This window comes from Zootoca vivipara, chromosome 7, assembly GCF_965207765.1.
Source record: "Zootoca vivipara chromosome 7, rZooViv2.hap1.1, whole genome shotgun sequence".
NCBI lineage: Eukaryota > Metazoa > Chordata > Lepidosauria > Squamata > Lacertidae > Zootoca > Zootoca vivipara.
The window spans coordinates 6019090-6031026 of record NC_142590.1 but is presented as its reverse complement, the minus strand read 5'-3'; the positions used below and the strand labels follow the sequence as shown (position 1 = coordinate 6031026).

The following is an 11937-nucleotide window of genomic DNA, read 5'->3' as shown; positions in this document are numbered from 1 at the left end:
TTCAAGTGTAACCCGCAAACTATTTGTGCAAGCACTTTCAGGGTCATTTTTCTTACAGTCTCCATGTAGGAAAAAAAAATCAAGATACAGGTACAGTGCTTGCATCAATTTCCCCACACATTTCCTCATGTACATTGACGTAATTTCCATGAAGGAAAAAGTCATGTGTGAAGTTGTCCTTTACTTGTGGTTTCATTACATGGAATTTTTTTGGCTGAAATATGCCAGGAAAGGAGTCTGATGACATTAAACAACTTCCATCCTGCTGTCCAATTGCAAATGAGAAGGACAAGAACAGGACGGTAGAATGAGTGAAAAACTAAGTGAAACACCATGTGAAACAGCTGATCCCTAAAGTTTATTGCATGGGAAGTGAAGAAAATTTATATATTGGAACTTAAGCTTGATAAATTCAGTTAAGGAGTGCTATAGAGATTCTCCAATCAAGGTGTTGATCAGCAGTGTGAAAAACAGGCACAGTAGGAGGAAGGTATTCTGTATTTGTTGTATGTTTTCAACCTTAATACAGGTTTTTTTAAAAAGATTTTAACAGGAGAATTTTACTTTTTTGAATTAAACATTCCTTGTAGGAAATTTCAAAACATCTTATTAAACATCTTACCAAATTGTAAACTAAATTACTGTAGCACAATCAATTTCATTTTTACAAAGTGCTCACAAAAACCGGCACATAACTCAGAGAGTGTGAACTATAGTGTGAATCGTTTTGTTAAAATCAAAACATCACCGTGATACTAAGACTACTTGACTGGTTTTAGGTGGAATAATAAAAACATAGAAAAATATATATATTTAGCAACCAGTATCTGAGGTCATAGGAAAAACTTGAAGCATTTTCAATTTATCACTGTCAAATAAATTTGACAAAGAATTCCTGCTACTGTTAAAATTCACACAATGTAGCTTAACATTTTTAAAAGTTACTTGTGATAACAAGCAATTGAAATGCTTCATTCAGACACAGATTGGTTTAATATTTTTTGGATGGGAGCCTTGTTTTAAAAGCCATTTGTTTCAAAGTAAATAAATTTAATGGAATTCATAGCACTGCGGTGGGAAATTTTACATCACAGGATTTACCACAATACATTTTGAATCATACTGTAGTAATTAAATAGTTATTTCTACTGATAGTATCTTTAAAAGACTATTCATTTACAAAAGAAACGATAAAAGAAATACTGTATTATAAATCAAGTCTCTTTTTTCACCTCAATTTTTTGGTAAACGGGGGGGAGGGGTGTAGTAACATGTGGCTATATGTAAAAAGATGTAAAAAGCTTATTTTTGACAAATTGACCACCTCATAGAACTGGAATGGCTCAGTAGTTGTGCGTAATCTTAAGACAATCTAAGTTCATGTAATGTATGAATCATGTTAGTTGAAACCTATGAAACTGTCACAAATCTCCCTGCTAATTCTCATAAACTAGAGAAAGCAGTTTCATTTTCAATCAAAGCTTTGATTGATATAAATGTATTATATTTGAAGCTGGATTAAAAGCATTGGCAAAAGGTATTCAGGACTGTTTGCCAGCTTTTACTACTGTCTTTCCTATCTTTTGAAACTTGCTGTACGGACATAATAAGCAAAGGATGTCAACCCGGTTTGGTTTTGAGTCAATTTGTGGGATCGTTGTGTGTGTGCTGCAGTCGGAAAAACAATAATCTCCACTTAACGTAGATTTTGATGTGATGAACTGGTCTCATGAACACTACAAAAGGTTGTCTAGATTGTAGCTAACCATATCCTTAAAAGACTTCAAAACTAATTGAAGAGGGATGTACTGTGCTATAATTTGGACAGAATATTGAATTTTTTTACAAAAACCCATTTAGTGTGCCAAAACCCTAATGAAGTACCACGTGGGGAAATGTAATGTGAATTGGCCCTCTGTTTTTTTTGCAAACCTGCATCATATAAACGGGTTCCCAGTTGCATCTCTCTACTCATAAAAACATGAAGAACAAATAAGGTTAGCCTGCAATGTCTCTACACAATTGTTTTCTCTCTTTCTCTTAAAAAAATAAAAATTCCACAGGATTATCTTCCATAATACTAAGTACATACATTTATAATGTTGTGTTGCAGTTGTTTTTCGTTGTTGTTTTTTATTTTAAAAAAAGCTTATTCTGAAAAGAAACATGTAGTAATTTTAAAAAGGAAAGTTGTGCAAATTCTGTACAGTAATACTGCTGGCTATGAAGATGTCTCTCTCTCTCCTTTTTTTAATGAAACACCCAACATGGGCTTTTGTGGGAGACATGTAAACTAAGTGACACAGAAAAAGCAAGTGACATAACACCATTGCAAGGTCAGAACTGAACATTCATTCTTCATGGGGCAAATATTCAAAACCTGTTAATATTATTATGGGAAGAAAAAAGGAGCAGATTCAAATGTCAATCACTTAGAAATATGAACTTATATTTGCAGCTTCAGAGCAACTTTCATGTCGTTATTATTATTTTCCTCTGCAGATAGCTGCCAGTCTCTGCCCTATCCTAACTAATTAGGGGCGAAGCTCTTTGGAAAATTTGGGCTCTAGAAGTATGAGTCAGCAAAATTCTACTCTGAAGCAGATAAAAATAAAAAGATTGTTACTCATCTGTGAATAAACTTAAGCATAGAGCTAACGCATGATAATCTGCAGAATGAATACAATCTTTTCTCTTATTCACTAGGACTGCAGTGCTAGTATATTCCTACTTGCCTTGTTTTCATTTGATTACCATCATCGGAAGGTTCTGAAGAAGCCTCAAAACATTTCAGAAAAGAACCACATGCAAAAAAAGAAGAGAAAAGAGAGAGACGCATCTTTGAAATGCAATAATTTTCCACAAGTGTGGTCAAAAAGTGTAGTTACACATTTAATTTTCATGTAGGAAATAATCCACTCTTTTAATTTTTATTCTATCAATGCTTTCTCTCGTGTCAAGTTCTTACTTTTCTTGGTTATGCTGAGAATTGCATTTTGTGAGCTTTTGCTATGGAGATCTGATTTCTATATCTGATACAGAAGAGTTCAGTGTAACTCAGAATTCCAAACTACAAATACAGGCATTGTGCGTCTCAATCTGCAAGAAGAGATGTGAAGTAAGACTGTCACTTGTAAAATGTTATCAATGCAACAAAAGATGGGGCTTTAAACGGTAAATAGGCCCGTTGAAAAGCTTTCCAATGCATTGTTGGGGAAATAAAAGAGTGCCACCCATTTGAAAATACACTGAGGAATAAAGGCTCAGTTCTGACCTGATGATATTTCCCAGAGCTTGCTTTACAAAAATCCTGCAGACTATTTCTATCAGGAAATTTACAACCAAGAACTCTGAAAAAGGAGGGTGTGGTGTTTTAATATTCAGCTGTTGTGCCACTTGTCAGAAAGAAAACCCCCATATACAGTACGAGGTTCCACAAAGACAGTGCTTTGAGAAAAGAGAATAAACTTGCATATATTACATTTATCACATTCTAAGCATAAACAAATAAAACAGTGATGCCAATAATCCGAGCCCCCAAAGAACTGATATGGAGGGATACAAGTATAGTAACTGCACATTCTTCAAGAACACACAAGTTGTGTCCTTGCAAACCTGCCCATTAACACAACCCTTAAGCAATACGAGGTTTCCTTTTACAAAGAAACAAAGGTGGACTTTTAAATTCAAAGATAACAAAGTTAACACAAATGCGAATGAGCTACATCTGATTTAACTTAAGCACGGCACCGCCAGAGGTTTCTTTCTTTCTTTCTTTCTTTCTTTCTTTCTTTCTTTCTTTCTTTCTTTCTTTCTTTCTTTCTTTCTTTCTTTCTTTCACACACACACACACACACACACACACACACACACACACACACACGAGAGTATTTGGTGTTTCATGTTGGGTTTCCTGTCATTCTTTAAGGCAGTGGTTTCCACAGGTTGATTCAGAAAATATTAAGCAGCAACATGGTCCATGGCAGTTCCTCTTGCATTTCCATCCCCTGAAATTCTTAGTGTTTTTTGATCAGTACTTCAGAGATTTGAAACTCTGTTTACCATCTTTGTTCTGGCACAGAAGTATAGCTGGGCATGCTTCTGCCAGAACCTCCATCCTCAAACTAGGAGACAGATAGACAGCATTCAAAAGTGTCATCTTCGTTCATGTTTTGGAGAAGTTTTTCACTCAAAAGTCATCAAGTTGGCAGGAACCTAAAACACATGCAATGGTTTTGTAAAGAAAATTAGATTTCTAGGTTATAGCTCAGCTCTAGTGCAAAAAGGAAACAATGGCTTCCTGCTAGGAATGAAGAAATCTGTCAATCCTGGTTTTGCTCAGTTTATCATCTTTTAAAATCTTAATTCAGTTTGTCACATTTTCACATCAGTTTGTGGTGTTTAGTTTTAAAAGCTCTCATGAAAATTCACCAGCATTTTAGGTGTGCATTTCTCCTTTTTCTGCTAATATAATTTTTGTAAATTATTTTCACTAATAGATGTCTTTTAATCTATATTTTCCCCAATATATATATTTAAAACACATTTTTGTTAGATAACTGCATCACAAAATTCAGAGAAGTACGAATTTCAAAGTCTATGTATTGTTTTGGGAAAAGCAAATTAGGTAGGTTTGCATTAAAATGTGAATCGGCCCGGCCTCCATTCCTACTTCCTGATAAACCATAAAGTAGCTCATCTTTTTGGTATCATCTCTATGGGCCTGTGAGCTGGAGATTGCCCACTACTATACAAGTTGGCTTGCATGTGAGGAAAAATATAAACAAATCTCTATTTTGTTATAATAATAATAATAATAATAATAATAATAATAATAATTTATTATAAAGCAAAGCATGATTTCTAGAATCGCATGCTACAGAACGGAATCAGGGTTCAATGACACAATAGTTATACAATGGTGAGCTTTTAAAGATAAATCGTGGAGGGCATGAAGAGTGGGTAGGAAGGGAGTGTTCCACAGGGCATAAAATCTGAAAAAAAGTTGAATATAGCAATCTGACAATTATGAACGATATATATTTATATATCTATCCGTTCCTATGAATTACTTCTTAATTTTCCTTGGAAAATGGTGATTCATTTAGAATCTTTAACTTTGTTTTCATAATCTTGCTCAAGGCCCTCAAAGCAGACATTATTTTTTATTTTTTGAAGGAAAAAAAACCTCCTCTAATGCAATCAATGGGAACCATTTATTTCATGGACTGTATGAGGAAATGTGACACATTGCCCTAATGCTGCACTTTTCATTGCTTGTGTATTTAAATGTGTCCCATGGGAAATAAATGCAGACCAGGAACTCATTTTTACATGCACTTAACATGCACTCATTGTTTTAAGCTGCTAATTAGAGATACATGAAGCTACCTATCTTCAGTAATGCCAGGAGCTATTAGAAGAGACCTTTATGTGAACTGAACAATGGTTATTCAGAGCAAGACTGAAGACTGACTTTTGTACAGAATTGTTTAATATTTAGCACTCATTGCTAGTTGCCAAAGCAGGCCATAATTCCCTCACCTGTTGTCTGTTGCTTTGGCAGGCAGCACTCAGATGCTTGAACCACAGCATTGCATTCATCCTGTTACCAGCTTGAAACTTGTATGAGTTCCCTAAATTACAAAAAGAGGAAGAACTTTCTATCATGAATAACAGACTTCAAGTTGAGCTCTTAAAAATGAATAAAAGAATACAAGAAATGGGAAATAGAAAAATGCATATTAATGTATAATCGTAATCTGAAAGATAGGTAAAGGTAAAGGGACCCCTGACCATTAGGTCCAGTCGTGACCGACTCTGGGGTTGCGGCGCTCATCTTGCGTTATTGGCCGAGTGAGCCGGCGTATAGCTTCCAGGTCATGTGGCCAGCATTACAAAGCAGCTTCTGGCAAACCATAGCAGCACATGGAAACGCCGTTTACCTTCCCACTGTAGCGGTTCCTATTTATCTACTGGCATTTTGTCGTGCTTTCGAACTGCTAGGTTGGCAGGAGCTGGGACCGAGCAACGGGAGCTCACCCCGTCACAGGGATTCGAATTGCCGACCTTCTGATCAGCAAGCCCTAGGCTCAGTGGCTTAACCACAGCGCCACCTGGGTCCCTTAATCTGAAAGATACCACCTATTTAAAAAGAATCCCACCAAACATGGCCCTGAGTGGTGTATGGTACTTGAAAGGCAGGACATTTTTATTTAAATTGATATGAACACAAAAATGAAAATATCTACCTGCCAAGTAAGGGGTGCTGTAATCACTTCATGCAATAGAACCCTTGAAAATGTTAGATCTCTACTCAAAAGAGGAGGGAGAAGCTATCCACTGAGCAGTCAAGGCCCTCCTGAGGCTCAAATTCCTGGCATACAAACCAGGAGTTCTTGAGCTGATTAGGTAATTCCAGTCCAGTCTAGCTTTGCACATTCTGGATTCTGACAATATGGGGGTTGAGAGCTTGATGGGCAAAGCAGTAGCTGTTACATCTGCCCTGACTTGTCCTCCATGATGAAGAACTCAAACTCACAACCCCAGTTCTGTCCAAAGCTTTAAAAGTTTAAAGCATAAATCACATTGGTATACAAGGCAAGTTAAAGGTTGCAGGATTCAGCATTGAAACTACTAGTATGGAAGGCTCAAGAACTCTAGCTTTCAAATCACTTGCAGTCAGAATTTCCCCTGCTACTTCCCAAAAGCAAGGGGAACAGATTTTTGTTTTCGAATAAGGTAATTCCTTGAGACATTTTAATCTCGAGGAGATAAGAGAGCCATGAATCGTTTTAGTAACTGGAATTTAAATTCTTTTCAGCTACAGTGCTATCCTGAAGAAATACTTCATATAAAGTTTAACTTTAAAACTAGCAATGCCAACAGGCGCTGGAAAGCAGACTGGAAAAGTCACACAAATATTTGGGAACAGTTCTGAGCTAATTTATTAAATGTGGTTGTTTCTGCTTCTATGGTATTTTTACTGAATGGTTTAACTATCTGCAAGCCACCCTAAAATCCAATCTTGGACTGTAACGTTAGATACTACATTTTTAAATATGAAAAAAATCCCTCAAAACATTTCAAAGTGTCCAAATAGACAATAAAATATTTCTATAGTACACATTTTCTTTTGCTGACCAGTGTTTGTATGCATTTTATTCTCCTGAGGTTCATTTGCTTCCATAATTAGGGGCAAAAAGGCAATAATCCCATTGTCCCAAGATCACCCAGTATCCACAACCATACGAAGGATATTCAGTCACTGACCTTTCTCAGAATCTGTGAGCAGGAAGAGATCTGGATGTTCTGGGTCATCAGCCATCATGACCATCCATCCCACAACAGATACAGTCTTACTTGGTGTAGATTTGAACTGGAGGAAAGCGGGAAACAACCAACAAAACCACATTAATGGAAAGAGGAAAAAACAAACAACCCAGCAAGATATGCACTAAATGCTGCAACACAGAACAAAACAGCACTGGCTTTTTATGTCATCAATGCAAAATAGATGTTAAAAGCTGAACAGAGATGTTACATGTTACATTTAAAAAGTCTGCCACTCCAATCCAAACATAATGTGGAATTCTGACTTTACACAAGTGAAAAACAGATGGCAGAAAGGATGCCATAATTGGGAATAGGAATTGGCTTTTCAGTTGAACAAATCAGTTGAAGACTTCTTTCTTCCAATGCTCTGCTTCAAATAAAAGTTATTGGCCATTTGAAATCAGAGACGAACAGGATTCAATTTAAGAAAATCAGTTTGTGTACACATTTTGGGATGAGTGTGACTTTAGTACCCATGCTTTAGAGATCTGAAAAATTTAAATGCCAAGGAAATGTACCATTGCAGAATCATCAGACTGGAGATTATCACAAGAGCTGCTTTACTTTGTTTAATACCTACAGTATACATTGTGCATGGTATGCAATTTTTGTATACTAAGACAGATTCAGCTGAACTCAGAAGGCTGCTTCCAGAGCATTTCAAGTAGGAAGATTTACAGAGTTTGGAATTGTTTTTCAAGACTGCTGTTGAGCTGAGTTGGCAGCAGAAAATCAAGATGGAGAGGCTAAGAGAGGGAACTAAGGGAGAAAAGTAGGCAGAGCAGCAAGTATCCAGACAGCAGTAATGGTTAACCAAAAAGCAGCAGGGGAAACGTTTGCAGTTGTAGAACACACAGCATTCCCAGTGAAAGGAGGGAAGAAAAAATGTTCATCTTGCTGGGGGGGGGGGTAAAGTACTGTCCTGGAAAAAGCAAGGTAGCTAAACTATTATCTCTAGCAGTGAATAAAGAGCAGGAAAGGGTAGTTAAGATAATGCATGCTGCGCATTAAAATATCTATAATATCTGTTTGATTCTATCTATCCCTCTGGATGAAGATCACATATATCAATGGGAGATGTAGTACAATGCAATGCATACATGTTTTCTTTCTGTCGCCTTCAAGGACTTTGCGGCATAGTAGAAAAGCTGAGTTCCAGACAGCGCTGCCCAGTATTTTGTCCAAGATGCTACCTGCAAAAGCAAAGAGTCATCAGATTAATACCTTTAAGAGACTAAGGCAGTTTCATTTTCATTTTATTTCTTCAGATTTTTTCGCCCAGGCCCATTTAAAAGAAGACTTGAGCAGGACAATACTTTCAAAAGAAAGACATTTGAAGAAATAAAACAAAATACAACACTATCTTATAGATTGAAATGATGTTCTAGTTTTCAGCCTAGATCACTAAAAAATGGGTCTGGCATTTGTTTCAAAAACAAATGCTGAATATAAATCGATCACTTCCAAACTGTGCTGCAGTGAGTCTCCCCAAGGGCAAATCAGCATAGCAAGACAGACCCCTTGGGAAGCAACCCACATTTTGCAGTAATCCACATTTCTTAGTCTAGGAATGAGAAAACTATGAGAAAACAGGGAGAGCAATATGATGTGGGTCAAACACACAAAGAAGAGAACTTCCTTTCTAAAAGCCGAGTTTCCACACTAATGCCTGGCAGAAGCACCACGATTTATGGAGGGAAACACAAGCCACCATGCTTATCTTCAGCAAGTCCCCCCAGCAAGTTCCTTTTTATCTTTACTGTCATGTTATAACCCATACAATGTAGTTCTAATCAAGTAAAACAGCAAAATGTACTTATGTGTTTCCTTACAAAATTGTTACTGTATATTCCTATGTATAAGACTGCTTTTTAACCCAGGAAAACTTCTCAAAAGTCGGGGGTCATCTTATACACCGGGTCATATTTCTTATACGGCGAGTATATCCCAAACTCTATATTTTAACTGGAAAAGTTGGTGGTTGTCTTATACGCCCAGTCGTCTTATATGCTGGAATATATGGCACTTAATTTGAGAAACACAGATGCAACCAAATACTGACCTCCCAAATTAAACAAGATAGCACCACCATGTTAGTAAAAAAAAGGTAAAGGTATGCAAGATTCATTAAGCAAAAAAACCAAACAAAAACAAACATTCATTATAACCTATTCATTATCTAAGTTTAGAGCAAGTATAAATATAAATGTTTTGGTGATTTCAAAGGTTGTCACAGTAGTCTCCATGGTAACATGTTACAATCTGTTTGAAATACCGTGTTTCTCCTAAAATAAGACACGTCTTATATTTATTTTTCCTCTAAAAAAATACATCGCGGCTTATTTTCGGGGGATGTCTTATTTTTTTATTAAGCATGGTACAGCATTGTTAAGTATGGTACGGGGCTTTCTTGAGCCGCCCGCTGAGCCTGCTGCTGGGTCCCAGGGCTTCATGCGGCACGGCTGAGGCTGCTGCTGGCTCCTGCCGGCTTCTGCAGCTTCGTGCGCCGCCCGCTGCTGGGTCCTGGGGCTTCACGCAGCGCGGTGCGGCTGAGGCTGCTGCCGGCTCCTGCCGGCTCCTGCGGCTTAGTGCGCCGCCCGCTGAGCCCGCTGCTGGGTCCCTGGGCTTCACGCGGTGTGGCGTGGCGCGGCTGCTGCCGGCTCCTGCCGAGTCCTGCGGCTTCGCGCGCTGCACCGCACCGCATGAAGCCCAGGGACCCGGCAGCGGGTGGCGCGCGAAGCCGCAGGAGCCAGCAGCAGCAGCCTCAGCCGCGCGAAGCCCCAGGACCCGCTGCTGGGTTCCTGGGCTTCACGCAGTGCGGCGCGGCTGCTGCCGGCTCCTGCGGCTTCGCGCGCCGCCCGCTGCCGGGGCTCGGCGCGCGCTGCTGCGTTTGCCGGCTCCCGCTGGGTCGGGTAGGTACCGGTACCCCCCAACACGTCTTATTTTTGGGGGATGTCTTACATTTTTTTGCCTTTAAAAGATCGTGCCATGGCTTATTTTAGAGGCACGTCTTATTTTAGGAGAAACACGGTACTAAGGATTTTTCCTTTGCATCTCTATTTAAAATGACTGAAACAGTTACACAGTGGTACCCCTACTTATGAACCTGATCCGTTTCGGGGTGCCGTTCGCACCCCAAAAAGTCTGTAAGTAGAGTGCCACTACTGCACATGCATGAAGCGCGATAGATCGCTTCTGCGCGTGCACCTGCGACAATATACTTCCGGGTTTGCTGCGTTCGCAAACCGAAAATCCGCATCATGAAGCGAAGGCAACCAGAGGTATGACTGTACAGTGGTACTTCGCAAGACGAATGCCTCGCGCAACTAAAAACTCGCAAGACGAAAGAGTTTTGCGTTGCGCGAGGGACTCACAAGACGAAAGAGTTTTGCGTTGCGCGAGGGACTCGCAATTCGACAAAGTTTTCTATGGCTGCCGCTTCGTCTTGCAAAGCGCGGCCATAAAATGTAATGCGGGAAGGCGGCAAAGGAAGATCAGCTGTCAGCACAGGAAGCTGACAGCTGATCTTCCTTTGCCTTTTTCCAGCAGTACAGCTGGTTTCCCGGGGCTTGCCAAGCAGGCGGCGACAAGCCCTCTCAAGCAGCGCCCGGAGCCGAAGCGCAGTGGGCGCTGCTTGCTTGTCATCGCCTGCCTTGGCAAGCCCCGGCAAGCAGCGCTCGCCGCGCTTCGGCACCGGGACACGGAGCCAAAACGCGGCGGTGCCGGGGCTGCCACCGCCTGTCTTCCCCGAGCCAAGGGGAAGACAAGAGGCGGCAGCCCCACTTTCTCCCGCTCGCCTCGGCGGCACTGAAGCAACCGATGCCGGCCCGGCCTGAGGGTGAGCGCAGTGCGCGGGGGGCAAGCAGGAGAAAGCGCGTGCCGGCTGCAGCGCTGAGGGGGCCGATCCGGGCTGGCCGTAGGGCAAGCGCCGCACGCTTTCTCTTGCTCGCCCCACGCGCTGCGCTCGCCCTCGGGCCGACCCGGGATCGGCCGCCTCAGTGCCACTGCTGTTGAGTCTTCCCCGAGCCAAGGGGAAGACAGGAGGCGGCAGCCCCGGCAAGCAGTGCTACGTTTCGGCTCCGTCCCCCGGAGCCGAAGTGCGCCGGTGCCGGGGCTGCCGCTGCCTGTCTTCCCCGAGCCAAGCGAGCAAGCACTGCCACCGCCAGTCCCCCGGAGCCCATAGGAACCCATTAATTAAATTTCAATGTGTTCCTATGGGAAACGGTGCTTCGCAAGACGAATTTTTATTTGACCGATGGAACAAATTAAATTCGTCTTGCGAGGCACCACTGTATTTATTATTATTTTTTTTATTATTGCCAGCTTTGGCATTAATGAGAGCTGATTCAATAAATGCAGAGATGTTGTTCTCCATGGTAGAGGCTTCTCCTAGGACCTGTAACATGCAACAACTGGACATGATGGAGTGGGGGGCGGTCCCTAGGGTGGTAGTAACTACTACTACAGGGGTTGGCATCCCTCAGCCTAATATCAAAAGCTCTCCCCTCTGCATGTGAACAGCTCAGGAGTCCTGCAAGAGGAATCCTCCCTGTTAAGGCAGGGAGAAAGAGAAAGAGCAGGCTTCCTCAACCTCGGCCCTCC

General features: G+C 40.9%; 1 protein-coding gene across 2 annotated transcripts in view; it reads right to left on the bottom strand.

Annotated features, from left to right (window-relative positions):
• Positions 1-541: 541 nt before the first annotated feature.
• RALGPS2 (Ral GEF with PH domain and SH3 binding motif 2) overlaps positions 542-11937 on the bottom strand; it is a 93040-nt gene continuing 81644 nt past the window's right edge. The window contains exons 17-20 of one of the 2 annotated variants that reach the window (XM_035121306.3): positions 8436-8528; positions 7273-7378; positions 5545-5636; positions 542-4215 (exon numbers count right to left, since the gene is read on the bottom strand). In XM_035121306.3, the coding sequence (XP_034977197.1) occupies positions 4186-4215; positions 5545-5636; positions 7273-7378; positions 8436-8528 (321 nt within the window). In that variant the 3' untranslated portion in view covers positions 542-4185. The remainder of the gene's footprint in view (positions 4216-5544; positions 5637-7272; positions 7379-8435; positions 8529-11937) is intronic. The other variant, XM_035121307.3, reaches the window with a different exon arrangement.